General features: G+C 39.0%; 1 protein-coding gene across 2 annotated transcripts in view; it reads right to left on the reverse strand.

The window, feature by feature from the left end:
• mgat5 (alpha-1,6-mannosylglycoprotein 6-beta-N-acetylglucosaminyltransferase) overlaps positions 1-20048 on the reverse strand; it is a 101094-nt gene that overhangs the window by 22183 nt on the left and 58863 nt on the right. For both annotated transcript variants that reach the window (XM_042512919.1, XM_042512918.1), the window contains exons 10-11: positions 15135-15268; positions 5480-5613 (exon numbers count right to left, since the gene is read on the reverse strand). In XM_042512919.1, the coding sequence (XP_042368853.1) occupies positions 5480-5613; positions 15135-15268 (268 nt within the window). The remainder of the gene's footprint in view (positions 1-5479; positions 5614-15134; positions 15269-20048) is intronic.

Genomic DNA, 20048 nt, shown 5'->3' on the forward strand with positions numbered 1-20048 from the left:
ACTTGCCATCCTGGTTCTTCAATCCCCAGGATCACTCTGTTCTTCTCATCATTCAGGTCTGATGAGCCACCTGCTGCTGCAGCCTTCAGCAGGTTACAGCGACTCCTCAGCAAAATGAGGAATCTTGCATAAAGTTAGGTATAACCTCAACCTTAGAGCAGTCAAACTCTCCCCTGTGCTTCCCAAAAATCTGCATGCTGATAATTAGCTCACAGTCACTTATAATTGCAACGTTTCAGCTACACTGACCTTAAGAGGCATGAATTTTTCATGATACAGTCTAGCACTGCTGACACTAATGTCTAAATGAGTGGGAGACACCAGACACGTCCTCTCCTGAGAAGGCTCACATCAGCAGCCACTTTTTTAAAGCACATCCTCTCCAGAGTTTTTAGTGCAACACGCAAGGCTGACTCCATCCAGTCTCCAAGATATTTGAAAAAAGAGCAAATTTTGCTTTTGACTGGCTTTGTAAAAAAACTACATATAATAATATTTTTGTGAGCACATTGAAATGAAACAGTTTTTAAATTAAGACTTTTGTTTCAGAAGATGAAATCCAATGCGCAAGTAATGCAACACGAAAAATGTATCACATTCAGTGCGACCACAGCATTAGGCCTCTGTTCTTGATACTGTGAGGTTCAATTGTTTTCTTTGTTGTAAGCTCATACAACTGTATACTACGCTGAGAATACACAAAACTCTTCAATAGATAAGCCAAAAAAGGAGAAGGAAAAAGCTTTGCCAATATTTTCTCCTTGGCAAAATAAATTGTTTTGTGCTCGCAGAACTAACAAACTCGTATGCACTACAAATCATCTGCCACGTGTCACAAACAATGCTGCCCCCCCCTTTGACATTCAGCCACAGTGGTGATGATAAAAAACATGCAAAAACTACAAGTCCTGAAAAATGTGTTTGAATACGAGAATGTGTGTGTTTGTGTGGGTGATTACTCATTCTGTTTCACACACCAGTTCACTTCGTACACCTGTGGGATGAGTGTGACCTGAGCACCTCTGCATACTGATCAGGCACAGAGAAGGCCTTTCAATGGGCTCTGCTTTGCGTGGAGACTATTACTTGCCTAACCCACATTAACCCCTCCAAATTAAAGGCGAGGAAGGAGACAGTGTTCGACTAGAGAATACTTCTGTGTCAGCGCTGCCTCGCTCACTCCAAAGTTTGGTCCTCGCAGCTCTAGTTTCAACGTCCAGAGTTTCTCCACACACAAAGCAAAATATCTGATAAGACCTCAATGGAAATACTGCTTTAGTTTGCAAAGTTAGTGAAGTCTTATCTAGCCTTGAGTTTATTTTTTATTTGTTTTATCAAGCAGGCAATAATATGAGGTTATATTGGGCCTGATCAACGCAATTTTTAATTGATCTGGATCAGTTATTTTGAGCATGGGCCCCGTTCCTTTATTACATCCGCTGTCACACAGATGTTGTGTAAACAGAGAGCATGACTTATATGTTTTTTTTTTTTTTAACTGGGGTTTAAGAGGGCTGTTCAGACGACACAGGCATTTGCACTTCCTGCTTTTGTGGAACATTCCTGTTCAGTTTGATAAATGCAGACCTCGTGGTCAGGACGTACAATTGAAATTCACTGCGAGTTGTTAATACAATGTGCAGATCTTTCGTTTGATTCTTTCCAGGAAAGCAAATATTCCATTACATCTCAATGATTTTACTTTTAATTCAACATTAAACTTGCATCAGCTAAAAGTTGCATTAAAATGCAAATCATCTGATCCTGAGATAAACAACATTGTACGGAAAGAACACTGGAAATGTGGGACTGGTACAGTAACGGAGGCAAAACCAAGAAGGATTTGATAAGCGACAAAAACTCTGAACTTTGGCAGTGTTATAAGCTGAAAAGAGAATAATTCAATTGCTACATATCATAAAGCTGACTGCACCTTCCTCTTGCGTTAGCTGGCGAGTCTTCAGATCATTAATCTTATAACCTGCGTATAATTCCACTGTGAATTTTACCTTCATGCGAGAAATAGATTTCTTAAAGTGGGCCCCGCTTTCTATTTCAAATAGTGGATATATCATTTTGAAATAAAAACCTCTCAAGTGTAGAGAGAGAGAATCGAAAGATTGCGTGGTGTAAAAGAAGGGGGGGGACTAAGCCAGTCAGCTCGTTATCAGTCAGCTCCAAAATGGCCCTTTAATTAAAAGCAGGAGGTAATGAACACGCTTGGGAGTCTGATTGGCAACTAATGCCCCTTGCTGTGAGCTGATGGGCTCCCCTCGTCTGCCCTTTTAAAGCTGCACTGAATGGCACGCTGCTGCGTGAGCTCTGACTCAGTACTCGAACCATAAAGCACAGCAGCAGGCCAGCTCTCTCTGGATTAAAAAAACTAGAACACCTCGGGATTGAGAGCCTTATAATGTACCTTTGGAATTCAAACTGTACACCTGTTGTTAATGAATACTTTCTAGATTAGTCTTAGTTTAGACTATGTTTAGTTACTGTTAATATTTTCCAGTCAGACTTGTATTTTCTTAAACACAAAACTTCCTTGTGTTGTTTCACTGGTTGAATTTGGCCCAAATTATTCTCTCGGGATAAATCACATCTATATTTATCAGGATCACAATAATCCTGGAGGTGTAAAAGCAAATGATTCCACAGCTTTTGCAATTTTTCGCCATTTTTCTCATCACTTTAAGTATTTTTCTCAAAATGTTGAACATGTTGGTGTCACGTCTGGCATCAGGTTCACCAGAGCTCAATAGAGGCAGGCTGATGTTATTACCCAAGGCTCAAGATACCACGTACAAATGTACAGTCGTGCATGCACAGACAAGACAGAGCAGCACAACACAGCAGCAGCATCATAAAACACAATGACGTAGGTTCAAACCTGGAAATAAGAGAGACATGTACTCCAGATACAGCCAAGCAGCAACCTGCAAGGCTCAAAAATAAGGCCAATGGAAGTGCCAAAAATTACAGTTCTTTGAATGGTCACTTGAGGCTCCAAAAGCGAATCAATCCCCTTAAACCCTCATGTTAAAATGCCCAACTTCAGAGCAGAAACACACATGTACAAGAGGTGTTTTTTTTATACAGCCTGTTTGAGTGATATGCAGTCTGCAAGACGTCGCTACAGTACATCAATCAAAATCACCCCTCAAGTCCATAGCTTCGCTTTCTCGTTCAAACATAGTCACTTCTGGTCTCCGAAAAACCAAGATGCCAGTGGCCAAAAAGTCTATGGACCCAGTTGCGCCTTCTTACTCTGCCTGGATGTTTTTGCATTAATTTTAAAATTCTTTTTTTAGTTTATGAGGCGCTGCACGGCCTTGCACCAGACTACATCTCAGAGATGCTTTTGGCTTATGAACGACGAAGGCCCCTCAGTTCTTTTTTAGCTGTTCCACAGAGTAAAACTAAAATATTGGTGATTCTGCTTTTAGCTATTACGCTCCAAAACGTTGGGACAGCCTGCTGGAGGACCTGAGAGGAGCTGGAAATATTGATACTTTTATTCGTAAACTAATAAAGGCCTATCTTTTTAGTCTAGCTTTATGTAGTGTGGTACCATCACAATTTTATGGTTCATATTTTTTCTATTTATTAAAATGCCCTTTTTAAAATACATTTTTGCACATTTCCTATGTTGTTGTATCTTGTTTTTTTGTTTCTTCTTTTTGTAAAGAAATTTGTTTGAAAGGTGTTATATAAATAAAATTAGTTTGAAAGGTTGATGTTGGCAGTAGGAGGACAGTTAGCTCATCTCTCAGCCTCTGTTTAAGTGCTGGAGGCTGACTGAGAGATCATCAATGTATTACTGTTTAAACAACACAAAACTGATGTTTTTCTGATACTTTCAGACACTGACTTGCCAATTATTGTGAAAATTCTGATTTAAAAATTATATTAAATTGGTCTCATGTAACACGTAATTTCACTATAAATGTGTAGTTTATTTGTTTTACATATATATTTTCCTATGTTTTTTATTATTTAAAAAAAAACTTAACTATATATAATATATATATAGAGGAAGAATCACGATAATTCCAATAACTTCCAGCATCACACTTTGTTTCATTCATACAGATCACAAACAGCATTGGAAGCTGTCATAATCATGAGAAAATGGTAATTGAAGTGTTAAGGTCAATGACCAATCCATGATACTTATGATTATTAAAATTAATAAATATTCATATAAAATAGAAGTTAAGACATTACCAGTTTGAGACATGTTCCTATGAGCAAAAGAAATCTGAAGTAGTTTTACTGTACATTACTGTAACTGCGGTCAGATTCTGCAGTTTGTCAACAGAGAAGGACAAACACACCAAATGATGCAAAAAAACCCCACTGCATGTAAAAAAAAAATATGCATATACACAGAAAAAATGTATTTAAGCCCTGTTATCAGTGTGAACTTTACACTAGTATGTAAAAATGGGCATGAGTGAAAAAATAAAAACTCATCCAAAGCCAAGAAATAATGTTTATGTGTCCTTGATTCGGACACTCATCTGCTCCGACTGTTGTGAGAGAGCTGTATGGACACGAGTTGATAAAGTTACGTAAAGCTAAGTGGAACAAACTACGACAGTCTGATGCAACAGTATTTGCAGATGATTAGTCAGTGATGTTGGGCTTATTACTGATTTCTGCACATGTTCACATCTATTGATGTGAGATGGCATTTCCACAACAGCCATGTCACATGAGGACTATTCTCTCTTGCAGCTTCTATTATCATTCCACTGAGTTACTCTGTCACACATTTACAGAGTCAGCTGCATCTGGAGCGAGCTACTCTGCAACATACATGGTGTTGGCTGAAAGCTCATCAAGGCGCGGGCAGTAATCCAACCATCCATGGCATGCCAAACAATGTGCAAATCTCCCCAAGTCTCTAAGTCGTTTTTGTCTAGGATACAGTAATCCCTTGGTCTCTGTGCCGCAGTGTGAGCATGTATTTGAATATATTAAAAACTTCACGGAGAGGGCGATAAGCTGAATTTGAGCTCCTAAACCAGACTCTTATTAAGTTTTCTGTGAAAGTTTTACCCAAGGTTGTTCAAAGAGTTTCCCTGCGAGGTCTCAGAGGTCTGAAAATGGGTTATCCTTGGTGCGCTGGTGTTCTTGGCATGCCTAGTCCTCGCCCCTTTCATGTTCAAAGGGAATGCATACCTACTATATCTATATCTATGTGTATACGCCGGATCATGCAATCATTTGAAGGTGTGTGTGCCGGTGTGAATGTGTTTGCAGTGCAGTATATGAATGTGTTTGTGGGTTTTTCTGTGCATCTGTCATCAGTCTATAAACTCTTCTGATTTGCAACCAGGTTAGAAAACCACTCAATGTCCATTAGAACAAGGCCACATGTGTCAGGTGTTTCAGGGCATAAAAATGTGCACAGCTTGTTTGAAATATCGTAAACGTCTCATGCATGTGTGCAATGCATAAAAGATTAAGTTACCTTCCAGAAGTTGTCGACTTTGCCATAGACCAGTGACTGGTTCTGCCTCTTGATGTCATCGATGTGCCTGATGTCGCTGGCGTTGAGGTGCTGCTCCACAACGAAGCCCAGAAAGCTGTTGTCTGGGGTGTGAGCTGCGGCAAAAGAAACAAATATATAAATACATGCAAACCCATCTGAATATTAGTGCACACGCACACCCACACACACACACACCTCCACCCCCAATTACATATACTGCATAAGTGCATTAGCTAACTTGTTCACCTCGCTGTTATGGATATGTGCTACATTTAGAGTTCGATATCTCACATGACTGCACAAAGATTAACTGGGAAAAGTTTGCTTGTCATTTAAGTTATCATTTAAGTTGTATTAAGTAAATTACATGTTTGTAATGTATGCATTGATTTTTATTGAATGGTCCAAACTATCTTTGCTAATGATTAATTGGATTCAAGTTAGAGCTGCACAATTATGACCAAATGTTCATTCAGATTATTCTGGTTAATACTGAGACAATTTATTGGTTATGCATTGTTTTAAGGGACTTTTTTTTGCACTTTACATTAACACAAAAATAAATAAAATAAAATTGTGCCAGAAACTTTTCATCCAAAATTAAATCAGCAGAGTATTATTTTTACTTTGTCCCTGTGCTCATCCTGCTCACTGACAAATCTCTGTATCAAAGTAAGTCTTAAAATAATGTTCTTCTTCAGCTGAATCCAGTACATTTTCAATGGATACAAATACACCGCTTTCTATCTTTCTTTCTTTCTTTTTTTTTTTTTTTTAACAGTGCTCATGGTACCGTAACACGCTGCAGCATCGTTGTTATTAATGTCTGAGATGATGCTGGATAGGGTCGGAGTTTAACTGCATGGCACGGTAACATCAGCGGCAAAGTTCTTCTTGCATTCATCGCACACAATGTTTTTTCATGTGTTTAAACAATTTGGTTGTGTTGCTTTGACACTCAGATGCAAGTCTCACACACTCTTTGCATATGATGACTGTTGACGAATTGCAATTGTGCCATCTTTATTTGCAACATTTAGTTAAGTTTTTCACAGGCTCCTGCTGCAGGGTGCTTGTATAGCTGCAGGACAGCTCTTCAAAAGTGGAGGCTGGCTTTTAGTTTGATTTTAGCTTGAGTTGATACGTGATTGTGATTAGAACTCAATCAGTTGTGCACCCTAATTTATGTTAATGTGTATTTTCCTGCTAATTCTGAGGACCCCCTGAGTTAAAAACTCAGGCCTCACTACATCATCAGTGTGATGCACTTAAATGTGTTTCAGCAAAACCGAAACAATGAAAAAGGAGTGAAAAAAGTCAGTCATCACATTATTGGGACTAAAATGACAAAATGACTTCAGGCACAGTTGTCCTCATCCAAATTTATGCATTACTGAGGCAAAAACAACAACGCCTTCAATAAATCTTACACACAAATAAGTCAGTTAAATAAATAAGCCCATTTCAGTCCCGCCTTTTAGCACTGATCATAATTCCACAGAGAGACAAGCACCACTCAATTCGACAAGCACTCTGGGTTTTTTGTTCACTCCGTTCCTTATTGCCCGGTGATGACTAGTTACTATGGGAACAACAAGATGAGCAGGTCAAGTGTGGAGCCTGAAGCTGGCAGCTCTTTACCACGCTGCCATCTGCCTTGTAGAACAAATGTAAAGACAAGTGTCTGGAGTGTAGGCAGAGGAGAATCAGTCCAAACTGAATATGCTTGATAATCTAATTGAGGAGTAGTCGGAGCAGACTGAAACGCAGACCTCATCACCTCCTAAAGAGAGTGAAACAGGCTGCGAGGTGTTTGGGTGCACAGTTTGTGGTTTGTGTGCAAGTCCCTGGGGAGCTGCTGCGGTCAGAGCTCACTTTTTACCGCAACGCTATTACTACGGAGGCAAATTAAGGTCGGTCAGTCAGAGGAGATGGAATTGGCTTCAGTATAGTGAATAAAAGAAGGATTTATTGAGAATTTAAGCAAAGAATCTCAACTTACATGTACCTGGCAGCATTTAAACAAGTCAGATTCAACTACTGCAAATGTCCGCAGGTCTAATCACGCCTTATTTAATAAGAGAGGATGACTCATCATTAATCATGTCGCTTAACACATGATGACAGGAATACAGCTGCCGAATCGTGACTTAACTGCAGCAGAGAGCAGCAGAAACAATGACGTACTGTAACAGCTCAGCTGTGCTGCAGCAGTTTCACAAATGCTGTTGACGTGTTTTTATTAGGGTGTTGCCTGAAATGGGACGTTTTCTCCCACTCGACAAAAAGCCAATGTTTGTTCACTCGATCTCTCCAGGCAGGCCACATATTGGTTGCAGCTAAATATCTTTAGGCACACATGAAAAAAAAAATGCAGAAAATGGGGAGTAAATGAGCCCAGTGCCAGACAAAGCAATTATTAAAAACTGCCAAAAACAATAAAAAGGGCACAAACAAAAGCCTTTTATATTAGCTTTTCCTTATCAGAACAATAAAGTATAATTCAGGTTCCATCAAACTAAAGGAACATTTGTTGGATGCATATCACAGGTTTCTTCATACTTTACACTTTCCTCTCAGCATCCTGACGGGACATGTTAACTAGGATATATATATTAATAAAGTGTGCAGTACATTTTCTGGGCAAAGAGCCAGACTATGTGAGTGTCACACTATCTCATCTTCACACTACCTGTGATAACATGTCTCCGGGTTGCAACCTTTGTCCAACTTCTAATCTACTGTATTGAAATCCTGTTCCTTTTCTGCACTTCCCCAGCGTTACAATGCACAGAGGAGCCTTTCACCCACTGGTGGTTCACTTTGTGTTCGGTGTGTGTGTGTGTGTGTGTGTGTGTGCGTGTGTGAGAGAGAGCGCAGGAATGTGGTGTTATGAAGATACCGCCACATCTGTGTGAGGTGTCTGTGTGGCATAAGGGAACAAAATGAACACCGGTGCAAAAGCCTCAGGTGGCCCCTCCTAATAACTGAGATGTATTTCTGATGGCAAAGAGGCAGAGATGGTCCTCGGCGCCGGGAGGAGGCAGCTCGAACACTCATGTACCAAACTAACTGTGTAAACAGGACAGGCTGTTAATTAGTGTTAGGCCCTCTTGATGCATTTGGCAACAGATGCCTCCTCTCCCACTAGAGCCGCCACTCAAAATGTCACTCAACGTGCCACAGCTTCATTTTGCTATTAGCTAACAAACAGCCTGGGAGGACAGCGGTGCCGGAGAAGCAGCTGCTTTGTCGCTCTTGAATGGTCGGGGGGGTCGTTATGTGAGGAAGCGGGGCATTGTGTTTGATTGGGAGTCAATATTGGAACGACGTTGCCGAGCTGAGTGGAGGAGCAGGGTGAAGAAATGTCGGAGACACTCTAAGGGCAGGATATCGTCTCTGACAGGGTGAGAGGGGCTTCCTTTGTGCTCTTTAAAAAGGAGCTGGGAATTCACTAAATCAGCAGCAGAGGACTAAACTACATCATCACACAAAAAAATTACACTAAAGTAATCCCCGACTAAGGATTATGTGATTAATGTTGGGCCAACACTTGAGAATGCAGACTCATTTTTAGAAGAAACTAACTTCTATAGTGCTGGCCACGCTGAAAAAAAAAGGTTTCAAACTGCATCATCAGCACTAAAATCTCCAGCGCTCTTAAAACTCAACATCAAAGACTTTGAACAACTTCTGTGAATGGGCCTGAAGGGTGAAAATACAAAGACTACACCTGAAACACACAAACAGCTTTGAGATTTTACTGATGAGCTTTTTGAGTGTCTACCAGGCGGTCCTACAGTGCTGCAAACATCACAGTGAGGAAAAATTAAGGGTTTTTAATGTCATATAAAAGGTCCAGTGTGTGAGATTTAGGAGGATATATGGGCAGAAACTGAGTCTGATATAAGTATGGTTCCTTTAGTTTTTAAAAACCTGAAAATAAGAATATTTTTGTTACCTTAGAATGAGCTGTTTATATCTACATAAGGAGCAGGTACTTGTCTAAAGAAATCGCTGTGTTGCAGGTTTCTACAGTAGCCCAGAGTGGACAAACCTAACACTGGCTCAGGACAGAGACATCTGCATAATTTGGGTCAGCCAGCATTGTTAGCAGCCCCTCCATCACAAGAGTGTGAGAAAAACAGCTCTTTTTGATGGGAAACTATTTTATTCAGTGTCTTTACTGGTTTAAATCCAGCTTTGGGTGGAAGAGACCTCTTCAGATAATTTAACTTAAGATAAAAACCTGCATATCTGAATGAATAAAGGTGAGCGCACATTAACAGGTGCTAGGCTAGCAGTCTATCTCTGACACGCAAAACAGCATAGGATTTTATTGAACACTGATTCGTAACGTGAAACTGCTCTGTTCAGTGTTTTTACCGATTTAAATCGCCAGATCTGTTTCTTTTTGAGTGGAAGAGACCTCTGTGGATAATCTGGCAAGCACATATGAGCATGTGCTAGGCTAGCGGCCCATCCCCAACATGCTGAACAGTGACCTGAAAACATGGATTTGTAACGTGAAACAGCTTTAATCAGGTTTTAATCACCTGGTATGTTTGTTTTGGAGAGGACGAGACATCTGTGGATAATTTGTCTCACAATGAACGCTAAAAAAATTCTAACTGAAAGAAGTTTCAACAGGTTGCAATCTGCAATCTTCACCGGCAGATGCCACTAAATCCTCCTAAATCTTTACAACTGTTCCTTTAATTCCCTTTGTTAAAAAAAAACTGTCTGTCATCACACCCAGAGAATAAATAAATAACTCACTTAACAGACAAATAGCAATGATTAGAAAGTTGCTGACATGCTTAAATTATAACTAATGCCTGAGGACAAAGAAAAACACTTGGCCCTGATTTTATGCACCAACTTATTCACACACAACTCTGGCATTGTGTGAGCTGGATATGTAGTATAGGTATAGTATGTTTTCCTTGCTTTGATCATTTGAAGATAAAAAGGATATTAATAGGTTAAAATATTTTGTGTGTGACTGGCTATCAAGGCCTACCATAATGCGTATTGACGAGTATGTAACAAACCAAATTTAATAACTGTAGTACGCTGCCCTTGCTTGGTGAATGCATTGAAAAGAAAAGAAAATAAAGAGAAGTGGTGTTATGTTTCTGTGTAGACACTGACATCATTTCAGGACTTCACTGTTGGAGCTTTCTGCAACGCTGCCATTATGCTAATCCACTGCAATCAATCAAAGCAAGCATCTGCAAAGGTTTCGAATAAAAGAGAGTAGGAACATAGTGAGAGGTGCTCAATTACAGCAAAATAACGTCCTCAATGTTCCCCCTCCTGCTGGCATCACTGAATAGACGCAGGCAAGTGTTCAAGGGTCAGATGTTCTTTTCTGGCACCAATGTTTCATCACAAAATGCTGTAAATCCAAGAGAGTATAGAGATATATGGAGTTCAGGTAGGGCGACTGCTTGACAGCCATTAGACTATAATTTATTAACTTTAGAAAGGAGGTGTCAAATGCACAAATGTTTTTGTGATATGAGGTAAAAAAAATATTTTGGGCTTTAAATAGCCAGGAAGGCACCTGAGAGACATAGACAGAGACCAAATACTAGAAAATACTCTGTTACGAGTAAGACTCGTGCAATGAAAGCATTATATTATTATCAAGAATATGTGCTGAAAGTATTGAAAGAAAAATGCATATTTAAAAAAGGAAATTAAATAAAAATGTAAAAAATTTGAAAATGTGTTTTTGTCAACTGATTTATCGATCGATCAACTAATTATTTCAGTGGTACTTAAACTGCTGAGTAGTTTAATGTACATTAAAAAAATATATTTTATTTTATATATTTTTTTTGGCAAAACACTTAATTTATAAATAAAAAATAACTTAAGCTATCAGGTAAATGTAGTGAAATGCTGTAAATCCAAACAATCCGGATAATGTACTTAAAGTATTGAAAGTAGTTCCCAACGCAGAAAAATCTCAAAATAATGATATAATATAATACAATAATACATTTTCTGTTTATCGACTAATTTATTAATCAGCTAATTATTTAAGTTGCACTTAAACAGTTGGGTAGTTTTATTTATAACAGAACATCACATACTATGAAATTTTTATTACGTTTTTAGGCAAAACACTTAGTTTGTTAAGTAAAATAGCTATCAGATAATGCAGTAAAATGCTGTAGATGCAACTAATCAAGAAACTGTACTCAAGTATTGAAGTAAAAGTACCCAATGCAGAAAATTTGAAAAAAAAAGAAAAAATAAGAGAAAACAATCTGAGACTGTCAGAAACAGAACACCAGCCTATTGATCCCACACAGATGGATAATAAAGATAACCTTTCGTGAGTGGGTGTGCCAGCGACATTATCAATCAGAGCTTTACAGGCACTATCAGCCTGGCAGATCTCAGGGTCAATTACGTCGTTGGCAATGCCTCAAAGATAAATACTATCTGCTGCTGTGTTTCGACCTCTGACCGGTATTAATCATCATTTCCGGAAGGGATTAAGCATTCAGATGCAGGGATACACACAGGAAAAGGGTTTAAGAGAAACCTGGTTGACAAAGCTGATTTGTTGTCCGTGTATATATATCCCTGTGACAGTGGAGGGATTAAAGGGCGGATCATTATTCATACTCATTCTTGTTTCCAAAATAATTTGATACAAAGTCTGTCTGTAGTCAGCTTTATATCCCGTACCAAAGTCCTCTGTAACAAACCCATTTTTAAGATGATGGCGTAAATGAATTAGACTTGGCCGGACTTCAATCCTTCCAAGTCATTCTGACCTACAGGAGAGGTTAACTTTATTATATTTGCAAGTGTTCAGCTCCCCTGATTATAAATGACTTCTGCAAAGAAACAGAGCCAACATAACTTAAGATGCACAGCCCATTCAAACACAAACTGTACACAAGAAAACACTCCCTGCTTTCCCAGCTCTGAAATAGATTAATGAGGTCAATTTGGCAGTGTCTTGTCTTATTGGCCGGCAGCCAGATACTCCCAATTCCCCGGACCAATGATTTATAGAGCACTGCCTAATCGTAACAAATGGACCAATCCAAATCTAGGATAGATTACCTACTCACACTTGATTTGTCCATTGTTACATCTATATTCAGTAGGCAACTTTTAATACAATTCAACCATCAAAGAATCCAAATATGAGATTTTATATAAGATTTAAACTAGTAGGGGAGACAAGGGTTGGTTGGCCCACTTTTCACTCTATGTATAGTTATTATATCATAATAAATATTCTGACCAGTAGCAAGCGAAAGATTAAGGTCACAGCTATAAATTAATATGTTTATACAAACATGTTTTCTAAAATTAGATGATTTGTGATTCAAGTCATGTGCATTTGTGCCAACCAGCCCCACCACAGGGTTGGAAGTCGTATGTTGTGTGGGGTTTGCTGGCAAAATGTTCAAATGCCACATTTGCATACAGACTGAAGCTACCAATAAAAACATTTTCTGAACATTTAATCCAAACAGGAAAACATGAACATTTCGTAGAATATCTGGCAATTTGCAATCCCAATCATGGGATACTACTGACGTTTCAACTATCATGGAGCCGGCACGCGATTTTAAATTTTATAATAGAACGAACAGATTTCATTTAATGTTCAACATGTTTGGGGATTTTTAGGAACTTGTTTTAAGCGGTATTTACAACAATATATATTAGACACTTTTCCAAAACATTCTGTTTTTCAAGGCCTTGAAAACAATTTTTCTAATAACACAACTTTTCAGGAATTTCAAGACCCTGAGAACCCTGAATATAGTTTTGAGCTATCAATATACAGTTACAACAGTTAAATTACGATTGGTTGGCGCATGTGCCAGCCAACCCCACCATCATTTGACTGAACTTCATGATGAAATTACGTTAGCCGGTGGCCATCACTCATCACAGACTTTCAAAAAAATTTTTACATCAAAATGTATCTGATTCTTTTGGCTTTTTTGGCATTTTCCCAATCGGTCTATCTCACTCAGCTTTATAATACATTTAGTCCACAGACCACTTTTTTTCTTTTGAAACTATGAAACTTTAGTGCTACCCTCACCAAAAAAGTGAGTAAATTTTAGATGTTTTGGCATAATAGATTAATGCAGAGGAAGGAAGTAAATATTTTTGTTTTTATGACCTTCAAAAGGACCAGAAAATAGCCAACCAACCCCGAGTGCCCCCAAAGCAAATGTTTCTTTTGTGTTTATGTTCTGATTTGAAGTACACTGTGTACTCTATTTGCAAACAGTATTTGAATTCTTGAATATTTTTAGACAATCCACACAGGACCAGATTAAATGTGAGACAGCTTCTAAACAACTAGATTAGGGAATGACTTCTGCAGATCCTGACACCACTCGTGAAATTTACACAAGGATAAAACTCCACCCACTGCAAATCCAAGCTGCCAGAGGCACCTGCTCAGACATGCACACTTCCAGCTCCATGTGCAAATATCATTTGTGCACAGTGTGATAACAATAACAAACCTCAGATATCTAATCCATCAACCTTACAGTTGTTGATATAATACTGTTGAGTAGTATACATGCTCCTCTTTAGCCTGGAGCTAAGGTGTTGTGCAGCACAATGCAGAGAAAACTTTATAGTCTCTCGTGCCTGGAAGTGATGCCATTCTGTAGTTTTAACACTCGGCCAAACCACTGTGCACTTGTTTCACCAGCGATATCATCTAACCTAGCGACTCTTAACTGGATTTTGTGCAAAGGCTCCAGTGTGTTATGAGAAAGACATACCCTATTCAGCAGACAAAGGGCCTATTCAGGTGCAGTGGCATTCTGGAGAGCTCCAGGCCTCACCTTGCAAACGGGGACTGTGGGGGTAACATTTCACTTTCTCTTAGCCATGGGGAAAAGGTCAATACCCCAGGGGGGCCTGGCTCCCCTCTCTCCTCTGCTGCGCCGCCACCACTCATCCACCTCAGCAAATGTGCTTGACTCCAGTTACAGAGTGATCTCACAGTCGGAGTGATGCGCACACACAGAGCAATAAAACCCCTACGTCCTACATTCATAATCACACTAAAATGGAGAGTGTCTGACCTCTTACTTTCCTTTAATCTGCTTGATGATATTCCATTAGCAACGTGCTGGATTTTCTTTTATGCCCCTTTTCAACCAAAACAGCTCATTCAGAGCAGAAAATCTAACTGGAACTGTCGACATAGAAAACAGCCCAGGGTGTAATGATGATGAAAACTTATTTATACTGCAAGTAGCAGCATTTGGCAAATTGACCTTATTTAAACAAAATCTGCGAGAGTTATGTGGAGACGAAAGCCAGTTTTCACCACAACATACTTGAAGAATTTTGTTTTTTGGACGGATCAGGGATCGTGTTGCATTCTTAGGGTGTTGACTCAGAGGACGGATCAACCAGAAAAGTTCTCCGTGCTGGTTTTCATTACATTAACTGTGGTAAACACATTTTAAATCCTGCACTCAGGCTTCAAATGAGCCAAATGGCCTGTTTTTTTCTCTTTAAATACTACAGATAAAGCTTACTAGCCCTTTCGTGATGGTCAGCAGATGCACTTTTGGTAAGTGAGTGTGTTTTTTGTGTGTTGCTGTCAACTCACGGAACATGGTGTTGAACTGCTGCGGGTTGAGGTTCCACTTCCCCCACGGCGTCTTGTGACCCTTGGACTGGGCGTAGTGGGCATGGTTGAACTCTGGTTCTGTACCGAACGAATCCAGCACCCGCAGCATGCACCTGTGATTTCACACAAAGACAAATGTGTTAATTGCTTTAGCACACATTAATGTACAAAAAGTTTCTTAATATCAACATGATATTGTTTATTTATTATGTTTGCTTGTGAAATCAACAAAGTCTTTTAACACCATTAGAAATCATCTATGTACAAAGGCACTATTCAATATGTGCTAAACTGTCCACACCTTGTGCCCACAACTATAGTGTAGTGTAGCTGAAGTGAACCACTACCCAGTGCTTTTATCACTGTGCTGCTTTCAGATGGAATCAGGGAGATGGCAGACGGCAACACGGATATCATTTTAAGTGGACAAGAAAACAGGACGGTAAAACTTTGGAGAGGCCTGCACAAAGTACTGTCAACATTAAACGTCATTGCAGTTCAATGTAAAAACATGTTTTTTGCCATAGTACACAACAACTGGATGTCACATAGTTACATCCCAAAAGGCATAAATTATCTGGACAATTCATGGACATTACTAGTAAAATTACATAAAATAAACACAAAATTATATATTAAATCATTTCCATTCTATATAAACATCAGACATCACCATCACAACATATCATCATGCATATTTCATTTCTTCTTGTTTTTTCCTGTCGTCCAGACGGTGATGTCCATCTGCCATCCACCGCCTGCCTAACTCCATGTGAAGGCAATGATAGATTTGTAAATTTGATATGCATTTAAATCACACTAGTCAGCCTGAAGACTTAGATTAACTTACCTGTTTCTTGTTGGTTAGTGCTGTAAGGAAAGGGTGTTTTATTTGGGTAAACATGTATTTTAAAGGTACAGAAGTTTGATTATTTGTGTTTATTTGACACAATCAGGGTTTGGTGGCGTACCACTACATAAACTTTGTCATCTAGATAAAATAGAAAAAAAGACGCATTGTGTTTTATATTGTCACAACAATGGAACTACATAAATAAGTCTTTTTTGTTGGAAAATTGTTGGAAAAAGGTGATCTTTTGTATTATGTTTCTAGTCCATTTCATTTCTGTGTAAAACATGTTTTATCATGTTTGTTCTTTTGGTTCACTAATCCTGTTCAGTATGTGGTCTGCAACAATGATGTGTTTTTTTTATTAGAGCATGAATGAAGACGTCTTCGTGTTATTTTTGTGTCTCCTGTAATGCCATTTGGGATGGAACATTTTATTGGTATGAAAAAAAATACATGATGTAGTTCAGACTTTTTGAAGTGGGGTTATATGAGGGACTTATCCAAAATCAGTGTATTACATACAGACGATGGCTGTCAACAACTGAGATTGAGTGTTCGTTACATTAAGAGTATTTTCACCACTATAACTTTCTGTCAGAAAGCCAACATCTAAGCTCTCTTCAAAGCCACAAGACTCATTCCATTGATAAAAACAGTAATTTTGGCTCACTTAATACAGAAGCTGCGAGTCTACCACTGGCTCTATCAGTTAGTTTGTGTTTTTGTGTGATTTTGGTGAATCTGGACTAACCACTTTTAAGTTAAATAAAATAAATAAAGTTTTTCTTGATGGAATTTGGCTTTGATGAAAGCGAGGTAACAATATCAGTTCAGAAATTGACATCTGAAGGCAAGTTAAAGCTGTGAAAATATTCTCAATATAGTGTACATTTTAACTCATATTGAGCGTTTTAATGAGCAATTTTTAGGTGGCTAGAATATGTTTTGTTGCTGACCCCATACACAGCAGTACAATGCTTGGCTTTGCTGTTGTACTAAGGCCTGCTTCTCCAAATTGGACTTGTGCAGACTGACATCTACTGTATGTTACACATTCAACCCCATTTCAAAAAATCAAAACAATCCCTTTAATTCATACTTTTTTTGCATTTTTGCCCTTTGAAAACTGAGTTATTCAGCTTTTTTTTTTTTTCAAAAACATGGGAAGAAAGCAATGTACAACTTAAGAAGACCCAAAAATAGCAAGAATATATATATTTTTATTTAAATAACAGTAAAATCCCCAGAAAACTGGCAAAAAAAAGGAGATGGGTTGCTTCCAAAAATTGTTTTTTGAACTTTTTGCCGAGATTTTATATTTTATTTTAATATGGAGAACTCTTCTTGCCAAGTTGCTTATTACCTTTTTCCCCATGATTTAAAAAAAAACTTAAACCTATTTGCTTCAGTATAAAAGTTTAAAGGGTTAAATGAATCAAATCTGTGGTTATACACCGTTCCAGTGTCTCATGTCTTTCATAATATATGCAGTGACACAAAGAGTGTAATGTATATACACAAAATAAAACAAACTCCATCGAGACAATGAAAGCACACATTAGATCCACGCTCAGACAGACAGATAGTGAAATCCAGTCCTGAAGAGGTGCGAAGCTGTGAATGAGCATCACAGCTGACTCAAAGGTCACAGCACAGGATTAATTAGACCACAAGCAGGAGAGGGAATGGTATGTATGCAGAGAACAGCTCCTTCATGACCTTAAACTGCATGCTCTACGTTCACTAACCCGCTCATTGTTACTCACTTCTCTTTTCTAGATTACGTCTGGTCTGCCCTGTCTTTCGCCATCTGCATTTTTTCGATTAGGAAGGCAAAGAGCCGATGAGAGAAAGGAAAGCTAATTTGAATCTGGTGACTTGGCCACAAAGAGCTGAATCTATCTCATGCTATTAATCAAATATTTTTCCTTTCTTCTAGAGTATTCAGAAGTGAAGAGACTTTTTCACTGAGCACAAGATCAGTCTTGAGAGATTATAAAATGAGGTGACTCTACTCTGGGGTCAAGGTAAAATACTCAGCATTAATCATACAGTGATAGGGAGAAACCAGGTGTAAACAGACATGCATACACACACTCAGTGTCCCACACGTAAACATCTGCAGCTAAAAATCCCCCCTCTCTCCCAGTGATCGTCTCTCCGCCCGGGCAGATGCTGTGCAGCTGGCTGTGTGAACTGTGAGAGGCCCTGGGAGACTATAGAGCTGGGAAACACACTCACCATGAGGAAACTTTAGACTGAAAGCAACGACGATGACAACAACAACAACAAGCCCACATGCCATCTCCACTCGCTCTGGAGGAAAACAACCCTCATCTGTCCCCGGTAGATCCGTCCTCAACAGATGGGGAAGTGCTGCTGAAACCATAACATGATGTAAAAATGGCCGCAGCGAGGCTTTCAGCACATCGCCCGTGTCCGCTGAGTTGACAGTGGCCGTCGTGATGTGGCTGGAGTTGCGGTTGTTCAGCTCAACAAGTGCACACTTAGTAACACATTGCCGCAATACCCAAACCGAGCCGGGCAGAGTGCGGATGTTGTTGTCAAAGTAGTCGTGTAATTTCACTGTAATGTAATCCACCTAAAGTGATCCCGAAAGGATAATGTATAACAACAGCTGCTGTAAACGATAGCTTTCTCTCCTGCTATGATTATCTCCCATGTGAAATAAGCAATAAATAAAATGCTCCCATATGGGTCATTAGGAAACATATCAGATGAGGGATTTCTGTTTTATATCAATCTACCTGAGGGTGTGCTATAAGTCTGCAAAGCCCTGAAGCGTAACTCAACAGCTGCATGATAATCAGACAGATCAGCCAATTTTGTAAAAGCATTAAACTGAACATGGTTCAGCTAGAAGAAAAAACTTCTCAAGGTCGAAATAGAGCTGGGAAAGATAAACTCAAATGTGTTACTCATTATCTTACTGCAACTGTCATCCAGCTAATAACATCTGATTGTTTTCACATGTTCCCATAAACCACAAACATTCACAGTGTGTTCTCCTTAACAGACTTTAACCTCAGTTGTTATCCTTTTCGACTGTTATTAGGCAATAAATTAACACCTATAAAAGCTGCCTCTCTCCTTAAAACATGCTTGAGTCCTTTCATCAACCTCTCCCGAACCAATCACCTGCAACAAAAGCCGCAAACATCAACATGGCTGGCTAACTAGTAGGAACATTGCACTGGCTCAAAGGCCACGAGTTAACATATTACCGGGAGCCTTTAGTATCATTATAAGGTGTAACCAGTTAGGAGCCCTTTTCTGTCTTAAGTTAAAGAGCCATTGTTTCAGTAATTTTTGCAAAATTTGAGTATAAAACCTGCCAGTGTTATGAGTTTAACCTGCATGTGCTAAGCTGAAACGGAAAGCTGGTTTAGTGGGTTTAAACACAAAAACAGGCATAGCAACAATAATTAAGAGCAGCCAGGCTTGGTTAAGTGGTCAGTTATAATGATTTTCTGCCCAAACTGTCTTAAAATATTTGCTAGGGTCCAGACCTTGGAATCTTCCCACTCCACTGAGTCCACTGATCCACCTGGCACTGCCACATGAAACAGCAGTTTCTCTGTCAAAATAAAAACCATCAGAGAGCACCGTAAGGGGACTCCATAAGACAATCAGTGCCCCTTGACCGTCATCAAGTGTTTTCCAGCATTGTACCTGGAGTAATACCAAAAAATGACACGCATATATAGATATAGACACTGTTATCGAGGCTTATCTAGTTTGTTTTACTTTGCTCTGCTCCACGCTTGAAACCCCAGGAAACAGTCATGTTGGCATGTTTATGCATAATGAACTTAGAGTTATTCAGATTCAGGTGGAAACATTAAGTCTTTAGTGATTGGTTAAGGAAAGCAGGGGGCGCAATGTCGGACTAAAAATGGAAAAGGAGTGCAACGAGTTGACAATTCTGTCTGATATCAGGCACTGAAAATAATATTTTTTGACAATAACTGCACAATATGGGGAAATATATGGGATGCGAAAACCTTGTTAAATATAAT

The sequence above is a fragment of the Plectropomus leopardus genome, chromosome 24, assembly GCF_008729295.1.
Source record: "Plectropomus leopardus isolate mb chromosome 24, YSFRI_Pleo_2.0, whole genome shotgun sequence".
Classification (NCBI taxonomy): Eukaryota; Metazoa; Chordata; class Actinopteri; order Perciformes; family Serranidae; genus Plectropomus; species Plectropomus leopardus.